This window comes from Neopsephotus bourkii, unplaced genomic scaffold, assembly GCF_033783945.1.
Source record: "Neopsephotus bourkii isolate Nb327-2 ecotype Australia unplaced genomic scaffold, CSIRO-AGI_Nbou_v1 NB_318, whole genome shotgun sequence".
Taxonomy (NCBI): domain Eukaryota; kingdom Metazoa; phylum Chordata; class Aves; order Psittaciformes; family Psittacidae; genus Neopsephotus; species Neopsephotus bourkii.
Window position 1 is genome coordinate 780,770 of NW_026900826.1, and position 22,428 is coordinate 803,197.

A 22,428-nucleotide genomic window follows, 5' to 3' on the forward strand; every position below is an offset into this window, starting at 1 on the left:
CCTAGATAAAATGAGCTTTCAGCTCTCTCCTTTTGTGACAGATTCCAGAGCATCTCTACCTCAAGGCACGTTTGGTCACCATTTTGCCTTTGTGACCCTTCCTAACCTGTACCACTCAGCAGGCTAGCACTAATGTCAGTACTGTTTACTTGGGCAAGACTGATAGCATCCAGGTGGAGTTTCCAGTCCTCTTTTTTCTTTTTTTTTTCCCCTTCCCTTCCCCCCCCCCCCCCCTTTTTCTTTATGCAGCCATGGAATGCATACCCTAACTGAAAAGTCAAGCAGCAAACTATGCTGCAGATCTGCCAGGTCTTTTTTTACACACCAGTTAATGTTGTCATATTCTTTTTTGCAAACACAGAACAAAACCTCAAGTCAATGGAAAATGGCACGGTTTAACTGACCTCAGTGGTCTTCTACCACTCCGAGATCTGGCTTGCAAATCTGAATTTTTCCTTTTATTTGACCTTTTCCAAATACGGTTTGCAGTAGTGAGCTTCTAGTCCTCACTTCTAAAATACTAACATCTTTATTTCATTGATTTAATCACTTGTATTCTGGTTTAGTGATAGCAGTTTAGTCAAATACCCTTTCTCTGCTTTTCTTTCATTATTTACAGATTTAACCTAGATGAACAAGGTCGTGCAAATTAGTATAAATCAGCCGACTTATAACTTCTGACGCTTATGATTTAAGTACTGAATTACTGTCTGTGACAGTTGAAAGTTGCAATTTCTCGCCCTTCCAAATTTAAGACTGGAATGTAATTCTTGGCAATTAATAATAGATCATTAGAAATAACTCTGAAAGTATCCACAATTGAACTGTAAAAGTGCTGCGACTGATCAGAATCCTGCAGAGTACTGCAGCAGCGTCTGTCAGAGAAAGAACATTTAACAGCGAGTGCTTGCTACATTGGCTCCTCCAGCCAGCATAAAAGCAGAGTAGGACAAGTCCCAGTTATGTCTTCGGGGACAACCTTTGCAAAGAGCTTAAATACCATTAGCGTGGCAAACTGTGCTGAGTACTTCTCACAGTGAAGTACAGGAAGTCCAGTATAACCCCACTGCTCAGCTGAGGTTACATTTCTTTAATGCACAGAGAGTAGCAGTCTGCCACTGAAATGCGGTGTGAGCCTCTGTCCTTTGGCTCCAGTTGTACAGCTCATGCTCCTGCCTCATTTCCAGATAACAGCTAATATGATAGCTGTTTTCTAAGCCTTGAACAGTAGCTTGATGCAGATACCTGTGTAGGTTCCTTGAGCAAATTCACAAATGCAGCACACTGAATTTTAGCAAGAGGAAGCTGAATTTTCCTGTTCAAAAAAGATTGATTTTATCAGCAGGTGAAAATCTCTAGGGGTGAGATTTTTTTAAACGTATTTTTCTTCCCCGCATTGGTCTTGAAAGTGGAGATTTCCCTTTTTGTGACTGTAGGAGTGACGAGAGCACTCCGTCATTCTGTGCTCACCTAGTTAGTGCTGTAGCACCTTTGTAACTTTGCCACTGAGGATTTGTGCCCTGATAACCTAGTGTTGAGATGATAAAACTAAACAAAGTACTCCAACAATAATTATTTTCCTTAAGTTTAAAATGGGAGAAAAGCAAAATACCAGTGACTTTGTTTTTGATTAGGATTACTGAGTTTCAAATAGAACTGAGTCTTTCATTGTCTGTTACATATTAATTTGGTGTTCTGTCTGTTTAGAAGCTGATGTTCCTTGCAGTATGATGAAAACCTGCTTGTTGTGCCTATTTTCTTGTGAAAGTGAGTTGCAGCTGGTTTTGTTGTGTTTATGGTAGTTGATGGAAATACTGAGCAGAAACCCATTTTTGAGAAGGTTCAGAGATAGCATGTGTGGACTTGCTATAAAATGGCCATCCAAGAAAAGAGTTGAGATATTTAAAACTCAAACTAAAGTTTATTTACCACAGAATATCGGTGTGTCCTGTTATTATTTACTGTACCTTTGTGCAGGAACACAGTCACTGTTGCTGCTTTTTATCGCTGATAGCATACTGGGATCTAATTTTAAATATGCTTTAAAAGGAATTTAAAATAAGAAATCTGTTGGTGTGTGACATTACCTTGATTTGGTAGCATTTTCTTCAGTATTTTTGGAGGCAGGAAATGAGAGAGAGGAAAGATGATGCTTAATTAAGCTAATCTTCCCAGGCCCCCTGTATCGACATTTGTGTAGAGTACTGTGCACAGCTATGCAGAATATCTGCTCCTGTTTTGAAACATCCACAAAAGGAGCCTCTTTCTCTGCAGTAAAGATAGAGGAAGCCTGGAGAGAATAATCTTTTGGAATATCCTCTACTGGTGCTTACTAATCATGAGAGAAGTCAAGAAACTGTTGTGCTAAAATCAGTTTTCTCAAGTTCCGTTCTTTCCAACATATGGTTTTCAAATCTTTACAAGAGGTTAACTAATGGAACAATAGCATTAGACTATCTGGCTCTGAAACAGCCCATAGCCGCACATCCCAAGGTACTTTCTTGCTTCTGCAAATAGGGCAGGCAATAGCCGGGAGAGAGAGAGATGGAATCACCTGTCTGTAATTGCACAGTTGTCTGGTAGAAGGTTGGCAGTACAGTCCAGGTCTCTGAATCCAAAGTCAGCATTTAGGTGATTAGGCCAAATTCACTTGCAAACTTTATAATAAATGTATAGAAGTCCAAAGGTATTGGTTGTTTAAACTTGCATCATAAGGTCTTGCTTTGTTATAGAAAGAACCATTCAAAAACTTATTTGGTGAATGCTGCTGAGTGAATGACCTTTTTGCATGTAAGATTGATCCGGACCATGTTTCTGCAGAAGTTAGGTGGTTAGTTGCCATGCTAAAATGGACATTTTCTCCAAAGATAAGTCTGGCTTCATTGCTACCTCAGGAATTAAAAAAAAATATATAAATTACACCAATAAAAAGGTCTTGCATCATGCCTAAGGTCATTAGCATCTGGCTTTGGGAAGCTGCCAAAGGGAATGAATTTCAAAGACTGAGACTATTAGTTGAGAGCCTGCCAGTCCCAGGAGATCTTACCTCAGTCTTAGAGCAAGAGCTTCCTGGCAGATCTTAATAGCTGTGACAGTACTTTCAGTGCGAGGATATCACTTACCATCGAGTCTAGAACTGCACAGGTCTTGGGAGAAACTTTGCTAACACATCAAATGGCTCCAGGAAATCACCTGAACTCAGGGAATGGCCGGCATGCAGGTTTTGCCTGCTCACAGAGGTTCTGGCTGCTCCAGGGGAAAACAGATGCTTTACTGCACCTGCTTGACTTTCAGCCCAGCTAAGAAGAATGCACTGCATCAATCTTGTATAGAGGTGACCAAGGCAAGGTGAATCTGCAGGGTCTCTTCCCCAGTCATAAACTGGCAGCTCACTAGATGAGACATAAACCCGTAAGCCAAGAATAGTCAGTATGCAGAGCAGGAACTGCTCCTACGCAGTCCTCCAAATACTTCTTCAGCCAAAAAAACTCTATCTCATCTAGCTGATCTGAAATGAGTGACAGTCACATTGTTTCATGAAATCCCATGTCTTTGTTAGGCACGAGAAATGGGTCTGCTGTTGAATGTTATCTGCCTGTTAATGTGGCACTGCAGATCAAAATAGGTACCTTTACTTCCCACGAGCCTTTACGGACACAGTAGTGAGGACAGTAAAATGCAGGCTTTTATGGGGTACAAACAGCTGCCCAGGGGTGTGCTTTGGAGCACATTAATTTGTTATAAAAGGAAAGAGTGTGTATGTGTTAGTGCATAAATAAAACCAAGAAGAACTTCGGCTGAAAGGCATGTGGGAAGTGAACTTTCAAAAAAACCTTAATAAATAAATAAAGCAAACCTGCAAGTCAAATACATCACTGATGTAATTCCTTTCCTTCAGTGCTTTGTGTCCCTTTTCCAGTGTACTTTTGTAGCCAGTGTCTGTTATTGTCTCCAGACAGAAAAAGGTAGTGTCCTTACCTTATTACTGATGGAAATGTGAAATTTGGTGATTACAGTAGAGAGGTCCTTGCTTTCTGGTACAGATGGTAAAAAAAGTGAGCATAAGCAGAAAAGTATGTAACAGTTCACCAAACCCTGCCTTGCTTCACTTTCAAGTTCACCCTCCTGTTGTTCTCACCTTTCCTAATAGATCATTGGTAACCCAGGTGTAACTGAAAGAAGTGTCTAACATCACTTGCATGGCAGTGTAAGTGGACAAAGAAACATGTGACATTTGTTCCAATAGTGTACTGGTGTTGCTATACGCAAAGAGATGAAATATATCTTCTACAAATAAAAACCATCGTTGTTCCACAGAGATAAAATGTTGGATTTTAAAACTTAACCTATGGCTCATCACTTCTACATGAGATCATTGCACAGCAGAATGAATTTCAGAAAACATGGTACAGATAACTTCAGAACAGGATGGATTACCGTCTGTCTTTAACCTCAGTAATGATGACTGGAAACTGTTCCACCATGTAGAAGTGAAAGTTGATAGGTGTCAGTTCAGCTCCCATATGGATTCAGTTTAGTTCTCACATGGGAAGGTGTACACATCGCTGAAACTGCCATCCTTTTTTCTGTTCTTTTTTTCTTTCCCCTTGGTAAATGAGATCATATTCAGCAGGATCAGGGAAAGCAGAGTTGAGTGAGCTGTAAAAGAGAACATGCTTTCTAGAGTTTGTCTCGTCAGAGCTAGATTTGGGTGGTAGGTGGGACAGGGCAGGACAGCGTACACACCTAGTCGCTGCCTGCAGGTCCCTCCATTTGATGCTTTCCTCAACGGCTAAATTCAAACAGAATTTTAAATGCCTGCTTGTGCCACCGTGGGACCTGTGGATTTTGTTTGTCTGAGCAGCGAGAGAATTTTTTGCAAGGAGGAAACCTTTCACTCCTGTGGTTGAGGTCTGGTCATTTGGTTTTTAATTGCAGGTTCAGTGACATCCTTTGTGCACTTTCATCTGTAGGGTGAAAATTTAAGTGACGCACAAGTCACTTAACTATTTTAAAACATATTATGCTGAAATTTAATTTAACTTTAAAGAAACCATCTGAATCTGAAATAAACCAATTTTGACACAGATTCAGCAGTTTGACCCAAAATAAAATTATAAAGAGCTGCTCAATTTAATTTTACTTTTTTTTTTTTCAAATCATACTTGGAAAATAATTTGACAATCTTTTTACTGTTAATATTAAGAGAAACACAAGTTCACTGATTCAAAAATGCAATTATTATAAATCAAATAAAACAAGCATAAATAGTTACAGGTATGTTGAAAGGAGATCAGTGCAAATGCCACTTCTGCTATGCAGCCCTAACTGCTCGGTGCAGGTACTGGCGTTGATAATTGGGTGTATTTTTGCCTGAGGCATCACAGCAGGATGCCAGACCTGGTGTCCCCCTCTCTGTTCCCGAGGTGTGTGCTTGAGTGATAGTTGTGCTTCTCGGTAAAGAACTGTGGGGTTTAAGAGAGGAGGAGCAAATGCTCTTTTATATGGATGTCTGTCTTTTCACAAGATTATTGTTATTTTATCAGCTCATTTACTTGTCAGCCACGTTTTGAAGTTAGCTGAGTGTTCAGAACTTGGTATATGGTCGGTAATTTCCAGTCCTGGGTATAGCTATTAGTCACCCGAGGTTTGCAGGCTGCAGGTCTTTGATAAATACTTGTTGTTTGAAACTCTGCATATTTACTAGAGAGATAATAAAGTAGGTATCTGCTGGACTCCTGGTCACAACTGTTGTTTACTTATGGTCATTGTGCCAGTTTTTCCAATTATGACTGGCTAGGTGCAATGCAACACTTCAGTTGGTGAGTAAAATAAGCAGCATGTTCCACTGCTAATGGCTCGGCTGTGCAGAGCAGTTTCTAATTAGACTAAAGAAGCACCAAATACTGGCATTGTCACAAACAGGCTTTTCAACAGCTTATTTACATCACAAAATCTGTATATAAAAGTGGCTTGCATCCCTTCTTTCCTGTAAACACGTGTTTCACATTCTCTGAGGCTGATGGTTCCCAATGAATGTCATCCAGATAATGTAGCTTGCAGTGTGGAAGAAGCATCTTGATAAACAGAATACAATTTCTATGGTTAGAAATGAGTTTTTAGAGCTTTCTAAAGAAGCTATTTTTTTAATAGATGTATTGCAAAGGTTCTGCTATTTCTCTTTACTGGCCAGTATATTATGATGGTTCTGCACAAAACCATCTGTTTCTAAGTCTATAGAGGAAGAGTTTCCAGCACTCTTCAGGCGGGGGTTATACCTATAGTCTACTATTTTTATAAACAGCAATTGTCACTCACTTGCTAAAATGGGGGTCAGGAGAAAGCGCTGTTCTTGGGAGGAGGATGAAGCACAGAACTGACTGAATGACACGATGGCTCTGTCACAGATTTGTTGTATAACTTTGGGTAAATCACAGGTTTACCAGTTTGTAAAACTGAGATAATGGTAAGCTTAGAGTCAGGCTTCTATTGGTGTTTTTATAATAAAATGTGTTGAAATTACTTGAAAAGAACAGCCTCGGAATTACAGGGAATTTATTACAGACCTCTTGTAAATTGCATCTCTTGGAACTAAACGGATTTATAACATTGAAGATTTGAATATGTTCAGAGTACAAAAAGGCATTTCTTTCTTAGTAGTCCTTTCTACAGAGAAAATTAAAGATCACACCAAGTATTTAATTAATTTAGTTTCTGTACAATTGCAATGGTTTTTTTAGTAAAGATTGTGATGACAATATCATGGCCTCATTTTAGCATGAATGATCTCAAAAGAAGATAGCACTAAATGCTGTTTTTTGAGTTCAGTGTTTCTTGCCTATTCAGGTTGTTGTCAACATAGAGGTTTAGTGTTCCTTTACTGGAGAGTCACAGATGCTGGATGTCAGCTGCATCTCCTGCTTGTAGAACAGACAGTTCAAAAAGAATATTCTCTTAATAATCTATTGGGCAAGCTGTGTATGGCAGAGCCATATTGGGGTGAAGAGTTTAATGCAGAAAAATTTATGACGAGCTGCAGGCTTTGGAACAAGGCATGTGGCTGGGCTAATCAAAGTGTCTCACAGTTACTGCTAGGGGGCTTGATCCTGCTTCCCTTGAAGCAAGTGACACAAGTCAGGTTGGCAGTGCAAAGGCAGGATGAAGTCCTTTAGCTTGTGGAGACCCTCAGCAGGAGGGGACACCTGTCCCAGCCGTTGAAAAAGGCATCAAAAGTAATCCTGAACTGCCATTAACCCCATGCTGCTCCAGTACAGCCTGTTGCAGTATTGCCGCCTTACATCCTACAGGGCAATGACCATTCAGCTCTTCTCTAAGGAGCCTCAGGCTCCTTCTTACCACCACTGTATGGTTTATTTTAACATTAGGACAACATAAAAGAGAAAAGGAGGTTTGTGAGAAGTCACACAGTGTGTGTGTGTTTAGTATACATGAAGGCTCATTACTTCCTTGTGGTAATCCTGCCAGGCCTCCTTCTTCAATCACTTCTGTGTCGGTCTGGCAGTCAGCTTCCTGCAGATCTTACACTGAAACCACTGCTCCATAAGAGACTTCTGTTTTACACCTGCCATCCTTCTCTTAATTGTATGATTTCGCACCCTGTTCTAGGCCTGGCGCTCCTCCAAGCAGTTCCCAAACGTTCACTAAAAAGTGGTTGGTCTTGAAGCACTTTTCTTGTTTTCCACTTTTCATGCTATGCATACTCCCCTATTATTTTAAACCAGGGTAGTAATGGAGGGGAAGACCTGGTAACCAGTCCAGTGCTTCAACATTTTTAACAGGGCAGCTCTGGTCTCACTCTAAAATAGGCTTGTGCTTGTTCAAGTGTATTTCAGGCATGGATGCTAACATTTAAGGGACTCAGTAGCCAACACAACACTTATTCATAGCAACATTTTGTGTTCCTTGAATTGCTTCTACCTGTTGCAACATTCAAACTTTCCCACAAGTTATTTAGTTCCCGAAGTCTAGATGTCTAAATAAGCATCCCAGCCACTTTACCCAAGTCTAGTGTCCAGATCACCCAGATAGATACAGCTTGAGCTGACAAGGAGTTTCACTCCAGTCTGAACACATTTAAGCTAATAATTTCCAGTGCAAAAGTCTGTTATTACTGCTGCCTAAAAAATACCAGGTAGCAGAGAGGTTCTGTTTTTTCTGTATAAGCAATCTCCTGTCAGAAAGCTCAGTGAGACTGGGATTGGCAGGAGGGAAAGGGGCTGGAAACCTGGGTGTGTGTAAGTGGAGAAGGGCTCTGTGCTGGAAAGCTGCTCTGCATCCTGGGTTCAGAGGAAGGCAAAGTGGTGAGGGGATGAGAGGAGGGGAACTGCGGAGACCGCCTGGGCAATGGGGCGAGGCAGCATCGGAAAATAAATGAGAGTTCACGGCAGATGCCGATTCCTCAGCCAGCTGTTGTTGGCAAGGAATAAAAAGGTTAAAGCAAGGAAGAGTTATATTTATTTATATATGTATATGTATGTACGTATATATTTTATTTTTTAAAGGTTGCCTTTATTTCCAGGTTTTCAATTATTTCTGAGGTTGCCTGTATTGGAGGTGCCACAATAACTCAAAGCTTTGCAGAGACAAATCCATTATTGCTTATATCACAGGAATGCCCAGAGGCCTCTTGTAGGGACAAAGCCCTATTGTGTCAGATGTTGTGGAAACATCATGTATATCTTTGATTCATAGTGGATTTTGAATCACCCTTAATAGTTTAATATTTTTTTCCCATCAGTTAATTTCAGTTTTCAAGCTCTGAAAGGGGCTTTTACACAGCATTTGTAGGTTCTGGCAAAAATCTCTGCAGATGGCTACAGCCACCTCTGCATACCATTGCATACACCACCATTGGCAAATACCAACAGCAGGCAATAAAACTAGATATAAGTGATTCTGAGAATGTATCACAGTGGTAGGTTCAAGCACTAATTGAAAAATAAAGTAAGGAAACTGGGGGGGGGGAAGTGTCTGTGGTTGGTTGGTTTTTTTTTTTCCATTTTTTTCCTTTTTTATTTCTTGCTTTGGTTTTTTGTTTGTTGGTTGGTGTTTTTTTGTTTGTTTGTTTGTTTGTTTATGAAGTAATCGTAAGCTTGAAATGGCCCTTTACTAGTAAAGTGTTTAAACATTCTGTGACCAAAACTGAGGGAGGTAAGGGTAAGGTAGTGAAAACAGTGAAGGATCATTTGGAAAAATCAGTGTAACATTTTGAGTAAAGTATTGTCAGTTTTAGGGGTTTTCTCAAAAACCATAAGATCTCTCCTAGCTGCTGATAGACTTATTTTTTTGGGTAATATAACAGACACTAGGTTGACTCTGCAGTGTAAAGATGTCCTATTGAGCAGGCAAATAGTTGCTTGCCATTTAGCAGCACACTGCAAATAATCTTTGGAAGCCACTGAAACTATTCCTGTATTTTAAACATGTGCCTCTGTGAAGTTCTGTCTTTGCCCAGGAATGGTAATTTTATTCATTAGGTGAATGCAGCAACTTAGAATTTTCAGTGTAATAAAATAGCATCTGCTATGCACAAATACTGGAAGACATTTGGACTAGGGCTGCATAAAGTGATGGTTTGTGTTGTTTAGCCTGGTGTTAGGCAGAACTTCAATGTTTTTATTAACAGCACTCACATCATCAAGGTATAGCCAAGGCTACCTCCAACTATAGCCAGGCAGCTTTCACTGCAAGGTTTTCACATATTATCCTTCTGCACTTCACTTCTAAAGTCTTACCTCCCTCGTCCATAGCCAAAAGCTACTAACTTGGAACAAAGTTCAATCAAGACCCAAACATAATGAAGAAGGAGAAATCACAAAAGATGGAGTTAATGGCTGCAGCTACCGCTGTGGATCCTTTTGCCACAGGCTCTGAAAGTCTGGAAAATTAATCAAAGTTCAATCAAGGATGTATGATATTGCGGCTGCTGCTGCAGCAGTGCTGGTGTCACCTGGGAGCTGTCCATTAAAAACAGCTCACTGCAAACCATCCTGGTATCGATGTGCTATCCTGGTTGAAGGGGGTAGTTAGATGCTACTCCAGGACATTGCTATACCTTCTGCTTTCACTCCTGGGTAAGCTTCAAGAGTTCAACGTGTATTTTAGACATAAAAAGAGCAGGCACATGTCTGGAGTAAGTTAATAAAAGAGGAAGTTTTGAAGGAATCTGCGAAGTGGAGGATGGGTGACCCTTTCAAGGAAGTTTTCTTGGAATTTCACTGTAAAATAGGAACCTGACATTTCTTCCTCCCAGTCAATAAGAAGAGGATGTAGATGGAAAAATGTAACAACATGAAGTTCTGGCTAAAACATGAAGTTGTAAGAAAAGTCTTCAGCAGAGTGGGAGAACCGGTAAGTATGCCTCCATAATAAACATGAATTGTCCTACTAGCAACAGTACTTCAGGCATGGTTGTTAAACTCAACCATTTGGTCAGAAACTTGTAGCTTATGAGCTTGGGAAAAAATCTTACACAGTAATTTTTTTTTCCAATAATTCTTCATCCAAAAGTTCATTTAAAAATACAAAATGTTTGCTTCCTATTTCACTGCCTGGAAAAATAAGTGTCCTGTAACCTGTGTGATGTTTATGACTAAAACTTGACAACACTTGTAGGCAGGGAAAATTCATCTCTCAATTTATCAGTCTGCCACTGAGACATGTCCTAGTCATCTTTGTAGTACTCTAACACTCCCATGAAACAAAGCAAAATTGCCACCACTGCTATTACTGCTGTGTTACTCATCAGTTATTATATGCCATAGTTTAAACGGTTGAAAACCACTACCTGGTATTACAGAACATGGAGGACAGAAAAAAAAAAACAAAAGAAACTCAACAACAAACCCACAAGCAAAAGGAAGGAAAATGCTGGAGGCTGTGAAAAGAAATCCTCAGCTTCATACTGTAAGTGAAATGTCTCTTGTATTGGTAGGACTAAATTGTCTTTGGAATAAACCCCAGCAGCATTACTGTTTCAGGTATCATATTGCCGACGCTCCTTTTCTTTAGCCATGTGAATATGAGTGGCTAAGTTTTATGGCAGGCATTTCATTCTGACTTCAACAAACCTCTGGCCCGATGTCACACCCTTTGGCCTGGGGGCACAAACGTGGTTCCTGACTATTCCTCTTATGACAACACGATGTCTCTGGAATTCTGTCTCGGCCCTTTCAATCAGATAGGGTAAATATGTCTGTCTCCCCATTGTATTTCTGCCTAGTTCATCAGTATATCTTAACTGAAATTACTGGTATTCTTTTGATAAACCATTAGCGTTGGGAAGGGGGGTGAATTTTTTTGTTAATTACTAAATCTTGGTGACAGACAGAACCTGCCTGTTAAAACTTGTGCTGTAATTTGGGGATTAAATGCTGCACCTCTGAGAAACATCAGTATCAAAACTGATTTGCTCTAAGAGACTTAACTTTAGGAGCTGCAGTTTGACAAAGTAGATTCCTTAATGATAGAGTTAGTAATTAAATGTTTTAAACTCCTCACAGGACTTGAAGATGAGAGAGCGGCCGATAGAATTGTGCAGGGGTGGAAATGTGTGGCCAATACAGCTCCTACCTTGATCCCTGACAGAGAATGTTTTCAATTCCCGTTATTATTTGGTTATTAGATAATATTTTGGAAATTGCATTTCGTTTGGTAACACGTTTCTCATCTAGCCCAAATGTTTGCAGGTTCACACTCTCTTATCTCTTCCATGTGAACCCACCCCAGGCAAGCCTGACCACACAAAGAGAGGTGGGCAGTGCTGCTGAGAACACTCAGATAGCTTGTCCTTGCTGCAGCATTCCCATCTCACTGTAGAGCAGTATCTCTAGCTGGGCAGGTATCTCATACATATGACATTCACGTATGACAGAATTATGCCACTCATTTAGATAGAAGCTGTATACTTCATTGTAATTTAAAAACAATAATTAGAAAGGTAGAGAACAGAACCCCTGGGTGAGTGACTTTGCTTTGTCAAAGCCCAGGGTGGGAGGAGGGAACAAAAAAAGTCCTTTATTCTATGACTAAAACTGTTCTGATTCAGGCGACTCACTGAATATGCTTACTTTGGATGGCAATGTGTTGCAATCCATATTTTTGTAACAACTTTTCCAATCTTGATACTTACTGCATGTATATACATGTATATACAAAATGTCTCTATTTCTGTACTTTCAGATAAATATGTTTCTAGGGTTAGACAAACCCCTAAGTTAGACAAAGAACGAGTTGGTGCTTTGTAGCCTGTTTGCAAGCCTTAGCTACAAATTGGGTTTGGACTGTGACGCTCTCTTCTCCTTGAAGTTAGAAATTTGTGGAGGTTGATCTGATTTACAAAACATTTTAAAAATAATAATAATGTCACTATGTAAGCTTCTTATCATTTCTTTTCTTCTACTCTTGGGTTACACGTGTTGAAATCCAAGTACAGAAAGCTACTAAGCAAGAAGGGGAAAGGTTATATGTTTATTTTAATATAAACTGCCAAAAAGAGAAAACCACCACAATAGGAACAACTGGTGAGTTTGCAAAGGGCTGATAGTTTAGCTGTGTGCTCCAGGCTCTACATTGGGTCAGATGGTGTTTGTTAAACAGCTGGGGAAAGTGGAGGGGAGGAATGCTGCTTGCAGAGAAGATGCATGCTTTAGACTCATTAAGATTCTGAATTACAAGCTCTCTGAAAGGATCGGAGAAACCTACCTAAAGAGCAGATGGAACTGTTGAAAAACGCAAAGTAGAGCATGCTGAAAAGAAGTCATTTAGACTTTTTGTAAATGTTGCCAGGTCCTGGAATGAAATTGTAAGTATTCAACAGAACGGTCCTATCACAAAACTGGGTGAACTCACCAGTATGGCAGGTGTGAACGATTCATGCTGAGAAATTGGCCTTAGGAAAGGACTTACAAAAACATGTAACTTAAAAAAACAAACCATATTAGATTGCAGACTCTTATAGAATCATGTTTTTCAAGGACAAATCCATTGTGGCATAAAGCAATAATTAATAAATTGTATTTTAAAACTTTACTATTCAGACAGGTCTTTTCACTATAGATAATTGCAGGGTTTCTTGATCCTAGTGACTGTTTCAGTGGAGAGGCAGTTCCACAGGGAGGAATTAGCGGTACGATCTGGTACTGGTGATGTCTTTCTAGGTCTGCATAGGCACTACTTGAAGTAACTAGCATTTGGTAGTACCGGTGCTCACTTGACTTCATTGCCATTTTGAGCTACAGAAGAAAAGTAATGCAGTGAGCAGTTAAAAGAAAATTAGTCCTGAAGCAGGAGTGCAAAGCCAGGTAGTGTTCTTATTTTTGTTGGGATTTTTTGTTTGCTTGTTTAATTGCATCAGAGAGGATGTAAATACCAAGACGGGTCAACATTTGAACTCTGATTAAACTGTTAGTGGAAAAGTTTTGGACACATTATAGCTCAGTATTATCTGCTCAGGCCACTTTACAAAGTCAGCCTACCTGGAAATACTGAACAAGAGATTTGGGGTTCCCTGTTGCTTGAATGGGAGCTGGAGTGCTCTACTTGACCTTCCACAGATCTTAAGAAACTTTATCCAGTACTTTAAGCCTTTAACAGGCCTGTGCACAAAACCTGTGCTGTAGCATACTAAGCTTAAAATTGTTTTTACTGGGCTTGCAAGTCGTTTGAAACCCACATCTGTCTTTATATCTTGCTGACAGAACCTCAGTTCTCGTGGTTTTCAAGGTCTGTTTCCCCTTTCCCCTCCTACCTTGCCAAAATCTTGTGTCCCTTCAGTCCTGGACCGCAACTCCTTCTCTTCTTAGATTTTCTCCTGAAAGGTAACTGCGAATCTGTATGGTCATGGGGCTGACCGTGGCTTCAGAGAGGTGAAATGTTTAACCCACACATTTCTCCAAACCGGTAAGTGAGCAGAGCATTAAATTAGCACTAAGATATTTGCCATCACTGATTTAAGTAAGAGGGACATCGTGTATTGTGTGTTTGGAATATAGGCCAAGCAGGGAGGACACGGAGGTTAACACCATTTTGCAGCTAACTCTGGTAGAAACAGTGTGAAGCAGGCAGCAAGTGCTTGTGGAAGGTACAGGCACATTTGCCTAGAGAACACAGCAGCAAAGACCAGACCTGCTACTCATGTTTAGTTGGTTCTTGAATAGTTTATTAATATTCTTTTTTCAATGATTTTTCTTTTTTTTTCCTTTTCTGGAATCAAACACCAAAAATCAGGTCATGATTTAAATTGAAAAGTCAGGAGAAAACTTTTCCTGGGTATTTTATTGTGCTTTTGTGCTGTATCACACTGGCTTAACTGTAGTGATTCCTTAGGATTAATACCCATTTTTTAAGTGTCCCAAGGTAATGAAACTAGGTAGGAGCAGCAGCTCCTTGTTATAGTCAGCTCCATGTGTGGGAGCCCTTCTTCAAACTATGAATACTCTTGTATTTGGTTAAGTAGTTTTAACACTCCACAATCTGCCCTACATCCTCTTACGCTCATGCTGTTCTGAACACACAGGCTGAGACATGGAGAGGAAGAAACAGGCTGGGACAGGTGGGAGGAGAAAGCAGCTTTCCTTAGACTGTTGTTACACTGTGATTCTGGGTATTTATGTTGTGACTTAAATGGAGTCCAGACCTGCGGACCCCTTTACTTTGCCTTGGCACTGGCCCTGAGAACACAGTAAGATGCTGTGGTTTCCTCAAAGAGTATACAACTCAGATAGATTAAAAAATAAATAAATAAAAAAACATTCAAAAGTGAAGACATAGAAACCAGAATTGAAATAGCTTGCCCAAGGTCACACAACAACTCAGTTGGCAGAGCCCCATATGAAGCCCAGGACCTCTGTCTCAAGCCTAGTGCCCTGTCCCAGTACCAGTTTCTGTACATGAGAAGCTGGTTTTCCACTAGATTTTACTGGAAAGGGAGTTACGGGAGTCACCCTCTAGTTTCCATTTTGATCATTCTTCAAGAAACGTCTCGGCAACTGTTCTGTACAAGCAAGGTTGAAGTACAGATCAGCTGAAATTACTGAAAACACTGATAATGTGCCAGTATTTCTTTCCAAGTTGACCTGTAGGAACAAACTGTGCCTTGCACGTGTCACATTGCGCTAAAGATTGTTGGATTTCACAAAAAGGTGCTCAGATAGTAGCACAGTGAAAAAAGGCTAATCAGTAATAGTGGATAGCTTAAAAAGAGCAAGGCATAAATATGCTCCCATAAAATATTCATTGAAAAAGCTTGAATAATGAAAACAATGCTTAAAATAAAAGACTGTTAGTAGATAATTAATTAAAAAAAGTAAATTGGTCTTAAATTGTTCACTATGGATAGTTAGCCCATTTAATAAGAATTATCATCTTCCAGGCAAATGGCAGATAGCTAGTAAATAGGTTTTTCCTGGGAACTGGCTAGAGGGGAGAGCACCTCTCCACACATCTAAGTTTTAGTCACTTATCATTTTGAAGTCAGTTCAGAGCTTCTGGCAGTTTATGTAGTCTTAAACCACTCTTCCCACTTTTGTTGCAGAATTCTCAATCAGGTAGAGTCCTTTTTACTTACATCGCTGCTTTTTCATTAAGATGGTAATACGATTTTAGTAACAAGGTATGCCCTCAGCTTTGAGTTACCATCATGAGAGTGCAGTTAGGTTTTGTCCTCATCACAGGATGTATGCATTTAAAACAGTGCTCTTAAGAATCACTTCAAACAGCATGATGGTCGACCTGACTTCTTAGGTGCTTTTTCCTACCATTTACAAGACAGCTGATAATCCATGTGTAACTGTTCCCTAGAGAGAATTGTCCCAGGTATGTTGCAGGGAGCAGAGGTGTCCCTGGAGCCCCCTTCCCCTCTGCTGGGAAGGACCAGGTAACCACTCGTGGTTGGCTCTTTGGCTGTCCTCACGCTCCAGTGTGTTTTGGCAGAAGTATCTGGCAGACCATACTGTGAAACTAAATCCCCCTCTCTGGTTTTCCGGCTTGTTCAGTAGCTCAGTGAGAGTAATAAGGTATAGGGTGGAGAAACCAAGAGACTTAGGGAAAGCATGTGCTTCATGTAGCACTTTGTGGGACCAGATTCTGGTTATCACCAATGTGATACCAGTGTGGAATCTCCTGGCCTCATTCCAGCTACCTCCATGGAGTTAACATTAAGTTTACTCCTGTATTTAGTAAAAGGTAAATTAGGTTCTCTCTTTAAGCACTGTGCATATACCTTGCAAATAGTAAATGGGATTAGAAGAAGACAACGAATTAACCAACAGTAATAATATGTTAGCTGTCTTCTCCCTACAGCCATCTTATTTCCTGCTGCCTTTCCTATGGCTTTACAGGCATTCATCCGGTCAAATATTGTCCTGGTATGTTCCTACAAGGATTCCCACTGAGTTCAATGCAACTTGCTCATGTGGGCGTAGTACAGTGTATTCCTGAGTTAAGAGTGCCAAGAAATTATCTAGAGGAGGGAGAAGTGTTTTGTTTGGGGGTTGTTTTGGTTTTTTAAATAGGTGAGAAATGACTATGACAAAAATCCTGCTGTAACTCACGAATGCAACCCAACACCTGAATAACTGAAACCAGATTTTGGCCCAATTACTAGAAGGTAATTCTCCTGTCTTTATGACCTGTGCTTCTGTTAATAGGAAGCTTCAACTTCATAAAAAGAAATAAAATTCAGCCCTAACTCAAAACTTAACTGATGGGGGGAAATATGGTAACTTTCAAAAAATCCACACCCCGGTCGGTGGAGCTTTGAAACCTGCAAATGTTTTTAAAAAGGAAAAAGAAAAGGAAAAAGAAGCAAATAACACAGCAGCTGCAATTTAAAAAACAACACTCTGACGCTAAGAAAAAGAAGTAATTTTAATCATAAGTACCTCATAGCTTATTTGCAGATAGTTGTACACTCCGGGAAGAGAAAAAAAAACCCTGTAATAGGCCTTAGGTCAGCTGCATTGATTTAACGCATTACTTAGGCTGCCAGAGCAGAGGTAGAATCTCCTCGCGCTGCATTAGGAGCGCCTCAAGCCTCCTTTTGATCAAATCTCTGTGAAAGATGAGTGTCATGCCCTCTTCAAGCCAGCTGTGAGGGGACTGCCCTGCGACTGGAGGAGCGCGCTGGAGCACACCACTGCGGGGCAGCGAGGTGAGAGCTGGCTGCAGAGGTGAGAGGCAGACACAACTTCGTACTGTAGGTCTGGAGAACACCAAGGGGGAGGATCTTATTTCACTCCCCTGTGCACAGCCTGAGCATACATCAGACCTTGAGGTGCTCAGAGTCAGACAAGAGTAAAGAGGCGTGTGATGGTTCTGCCTTAGTACTTGTACAGGCAGGAGTGTTTCCAGTACTTCTTTGTACAACTCACTGAGGGAATGGGAAACTGTTTTATAGCTCTGGAAACATAAGCACAGTAAGAATGTCTGAGGTAAGGAAAGTTCTTTGCAGTTCTATATGAATGTGTATTTTTTTTTTGCTGTGCAACTTTTACTTGTGGTTATGCACTGTGGAGATATAAAAAATCTTGCAATGGTGTTGTTTTGGGTAATGAACAATGGAGATGAGAGCTGTAGGGAGCTGTACTCTCCATTTCTTAATTACGAAAAGGTACTGTGAAAGTAAAAAACTAGTTTATGTGAAAAATCCTGGTTTTCTTTCTGCTGTGCACTGTAAACAACTGTATGACTTTTCTGTTCTACAGTCAGTAATGCAGAATTGCAGGCTGATATAATAAGCAGAGCCATCACTTGTGTAATTGTTTTCCAATTGAAGTAGTAGCATGTAAATCATAAATACTTGACAATGTTTAATTGTACAAGTCCTCAATATACATTAATAGCAATAAAATCTGTGATTTGTGACTCAGATGTGTTCTGAGTCAAGTGCTTAAAGAAGATACATTATCATTAGCATGACGTATAAATGCACTGGAGAGCAGACAACAATGTAATTTCACTACGAAGTTCTTCAGAAATTACCACTAAAGTGGAATCTAATGTATGCCCTTTATATACAATTTATTGTTGACTATTTAGCATCCAGAAAATAAGGCCAGTAATTATTTTCTTAGGATCAGTCTGTTTGTATTTGGGGGGGGGGGAGGTAGGGGAGCGGGGGGGGGGAGTGAGTGTTTGTGTGTGTGTGTATTGGGGGTCTGGCTTTTTAAATACATTGCACTAATTAAGAGGTTAAATGCATCAGGATACAAGACGCTTATTTAATTTATTTTGATTATTTTTTCCTCACGTAGAAAAATAAACATGGTTTAATTGTCAGCCCATACATAATGAGGGTTTGTTAGATGTGTTTAAGATACAGCATTTTACTTTCTGGTTTATTAATTGGCCAAATACTTCTAGTTCTCTGTGTAACGAATCCTTGGTTTAAAAATGAGGCGAGGGCAGATCGGTAACCCAGGGGAGGACTACTGATATACACAGGCTGTGGTTTATCCTTCTGTAAAATCCTGCGGATAAAAAGTGACACTGGTTTTTATTTTCTTTTCTTTCTTGGGTTTTTTTTTTCCCCCTTAATGTTTTTCATTTTGAATAACGTGGGAGCCAGGCAACATGCAGGTATTTTGGGGATGTGGGAGAGAGAAAATGAAATAAACTAATTTTGTTTTAATTAAAAAAAAAGCCCCAACATTGTTTGAAAGGCATTTAGCAGTCAGTTTTCACGTCTGATCTGAAGTTGGAGTTTATTGTGCTCATTTAGCTGAGGTGGTTGTTCAAGCGATTTCTATATAAATTTTTGTAATTCATGTAACTACTTGGCTTCTTGAACCTCAGGAGCTGATTGTTTGTCTTATCTTGGTGAGCTAACTCTGTGTTATGTTGCAAAACCTTGAGGCATGTTGTGTTTCTTCGTGTTCCTGCAGTCTGCAAGTGAAGTCAGCTTCATTAGTTTCATGATGGCACATCAGTGCATGGCTGGTGTTGCCGCTTCCTTCAAGCTACTCCCGGAGCATGATCTGGGCTGCCTTGGTTTGGATAAGCTTGTAAGGATTTGTCAGCCAGATGTGACAAGATTGTCAAGAGGCAAGTAAAGAAGGAGATCTGATATTAATCAGTGCATAGCTTGGAGCCAAACTTTCTCAAATGCAGTGTAGTAACATGTTCTTCTCATTTACTGCTTCTCTTTGTGGCTATAGAACTGCCACTGTCTGAGTTTGACGGTTAAAAGGGATGCCAGCTAATAGTCTTTAATTGTAAGAATACAGTTCTAGGTGGGAAAAGATCATATGCTTCTATTTTTAACATCCTTTTGGAAAATACAGTTCTGTTTACTGCAGTTTGCTGAAAAATATGCAAGCGGTGTGTTAGACAAATGTCTCTGTTTCTGTACTTTGGTTTTAAAACAGTAAAATTGTGGCTCAGCTCTCAGTGCTGGAGGAGTGGGAGGTGGGGAGCCTCACTCCACTTAGGTCATGGTGCAAAGTAGGACTAGCATTATTTGTAACTACTAACAGTGCCTGTTGGTTTTCTTTGTTCTAGTGATTAAAACAATATACACTTTCTAATTGCTGCTTTTACAGAAAAGGGGGAAAATAGAGACTTTCGAAGAGCGTACCATTTATATTACATTAGATCTACTTACCAGTATGTGTATACTGCTAGTAAGTTTTCTTCATAATCAGCATAATTTCATTTCTGTTTGATTTAAACTTTAGAGTTTTTAACAGTTTGCAGCTTAATCAGACTTTTATTTGGACAATAGGTGAACATGAGAAAACTAATGTTATGGGAAATACATTTTTATTCTACTTTGTATGGTTTTGCTTGATTGGTTTTTAAAAATTAATTTTTTTGATTATTCTTTGAACAACTGGACCATCTCTAACCTATCCAGAACCCTAAAATAATGGTCTCTGCAAACATATCCAAACCTGCAGGAAAGCCAAATCTTCAAGGAAACAGGAAAAATTATTAAAATTATTATAGGGCCACTTCATGCGCTTCACTATAGCAGAGATGAAATTCTGCCTGCTGAGGCTGCAACAAGCTTTTGCCTTTTGATACCAAATGTCTTGTCTTCCAGCTTCCGTGCCCGTTCATGATACTGTTAAAAATCCATTCATACAATGCTGAGCATGTCATTCCATTTCTCATCGAACCAGCCAGTGAGTGATTTTTTTTTCAGTAATAAAGACTTCATTATGATAATGTTAAATACAACTCTGACAAACAGAGATGTTTTAGTTTAATTTCAGATTACAGTTTTTGCTACATAGACACATTCTAAATGCACTTTTTGGTATGATTTGGCATTGAGTAAACATTTTTCATGCAGATTTGAGCTAAATTTTAGGTATGGAACTTGAATTCATCATTCCAGAAAAACATCTATCCAGGGAAGAAAAACTATTGGTTTGGCCCTCTGGATCATTTCCTGCCCTCCCTTACTTCAGTGGTGCAGGAGCTCTCCCAGTGTCTATGTACTGGGCAGCCAGTAGTTTTTGTCCTAACAGATGCTACAGTTGAAGTTTTACAGCAAGTGTCATTGTCTGTCTTCTTTTTAGTTTTTATTTCTTGCTATTTTATTGCTAATTACAATCTCAACAATCCGCTTAGGGACTGAAATGTCAATATTCAGCCTGAAAAAAACTATTATTGAGGGAATGAGGAAAAGTGTCAATTTCTAACATTCCTCAGTCATTTTGAGAATAAAAACCAATGACATTTTCATTCCACACTTTAAAACCAGGGTAGGATTGTTTCTTTAAACAAATAAGCAGGGGAAAAAAGTAGCAACACACAAACTTTTGACTTCAAATTTCAAATATTGCTGATTATCAATGAGAAATGGGTATTTTTTCATTTGAAAGGAGCTGATGTCTGAAAGCCACTTAAGATTTTCCTCACGTGTGCTCTCTAAAAGGGAATATTGAGTTTCCAAGTTTTAAATTGTGAAATTACCAATGGAGCCGACCCTGTTGCGTAAAATATTGCGTAACTGCAGCACCACAGATAGTATCATGTGTATGTGTACAAATACTGTTTGGGTTTAAAATTTCTGAAATTGCATTAAATGAAGTTGTGTAATGCTGAATGTTTCAGAGAGCTGCTATTTTTTATTATTATTCTTTAATCTATGTCTTTGTAACAGGGGAAAAAAGGAAAAAAATAGGCATGAATATTTCATGGCTTTGAGACTTAAGCATCTGTGTGAGGAGCTGAAAAGTTAGGATTGTCTTTGAAACATTAACTCACCCACACTGTGCATATATAGCACTTTATAAGCTAGGTAAAGACATATTTTAAAGGGCTTGCAGTTGATTTATACTAGTATTTTTCATTTCTATGATACTTGTGAATTTGGGTTTATAACACTTATTCCTTGCTAACATAGGGCTTGGTGTTATATATTTAATTTAATTTCAGTTCATGGATAAGTCTGTACTTTCACCATTTACTGTGGCATGCATAGCATGGCAATACAGATAAACAGTATGCGCACAATTTATTTGCTAGATTAAATGGCATCCTGTGCTTTATCATAAGACCTTTCACACCATTTCTGTCCAGTGACTTATCCAGACTCCTGAAGCCTGAGCATTTTTTGTCATGAGCACGCAGCACTCTGTTACTTATTTTTGGAATGCATTAAGAAGAACAATTCTTCCTGTAAATTTATGAAGAAAGGAAGTTACTTCAATACCTTGTGATAGACACGGCTTAATACTCAGCAAAACATTTCTGCCCTACGCAGGCCAGGGCAGGTATGCCAGAAGAACTGTAGCATTGTAGTCTCTTTCAGAATCAAAAGTAAATAATAGTAAGAAAATGATAACGTGACATTTTTCATTCCTCAATTTGTATTTCTTGTTTTCTTTTCCAAACCAAACGGTAAAAGAGGATCTAAATGCGTGCCCAAGTCTGACCAAGCTGTCTGTCAGCACACACCTGTTGTTAACAAGTGAGATTAATTGCACCATAACCCAATGTATCTACAAGCATGTTGCTGAACGGCAGAATTAAGTTTTACTGTCCAGTGCTTTTTGTTTAAAGAGTAGCAGTCTGAGTGTGTGCTCACACACACACACACACGCGTGCGCTCACATTCTTTTCTCTTTCTAATTATTTTGACAGTGCCATTAACAAGAGTTGCCCTAAGGGGCCCTTTAGGGTAAGTGACATGCATGAGGAGTGATTTTCATCCCACAAGTTATGCTGTGATTAAAGTTTGGCCTTGTAGCATGTTGCCTCTCTCAGAAACGGCTCCCTTCTGCTCCCTTACCTTGCTGCTGTGCCTGGGACTGCCCTGAGCTCCTCTCCATTACCTGCTGCTGAGCCCAGAGTGGCTCTAGGATTGAGTCTGATTTAATTCAGTCTCATCTCAGCTCCTCGGTCTTCGGTCTGTTCTCAGAAAATTTATTTAACAAAGTAGTGACACATGGACTCGTG

The 22,428-nt window shown here is 39.6% G+C and overlaps 1 protein-coding gene across 2 annotated transcripts in view; it reads left to right on the forward strand.

Annotated features, from left to right (window-relative positions):
- BNC1 (basonuclin zinc finger protein 1) overlaps positions 1-22,428 on the forward strand; it is a 77,655-nt gene that overhangs the window by 39,665 nt on the left and 15,562 nt on the right. Inside the window, exon 1 of one of the 2 annotated variants that reach the window (XM_061347272.1) lies at positions 17,314-17,450. The exons of the other annotated variant lie outside the window; for it this stretch is intronic. Coding sequence (XP_061203256.1) covers positions 17,442-17,450 — 9 coding nt within the window. The 5' untranslated portion in view covers positions 17,314-17,441. Of the gene's footprint in view, positions 1-17,313; positions 17,451-22,428 lie in introns of those variants that run through there. 2 annotated transcript variants of the gene reach the window in all.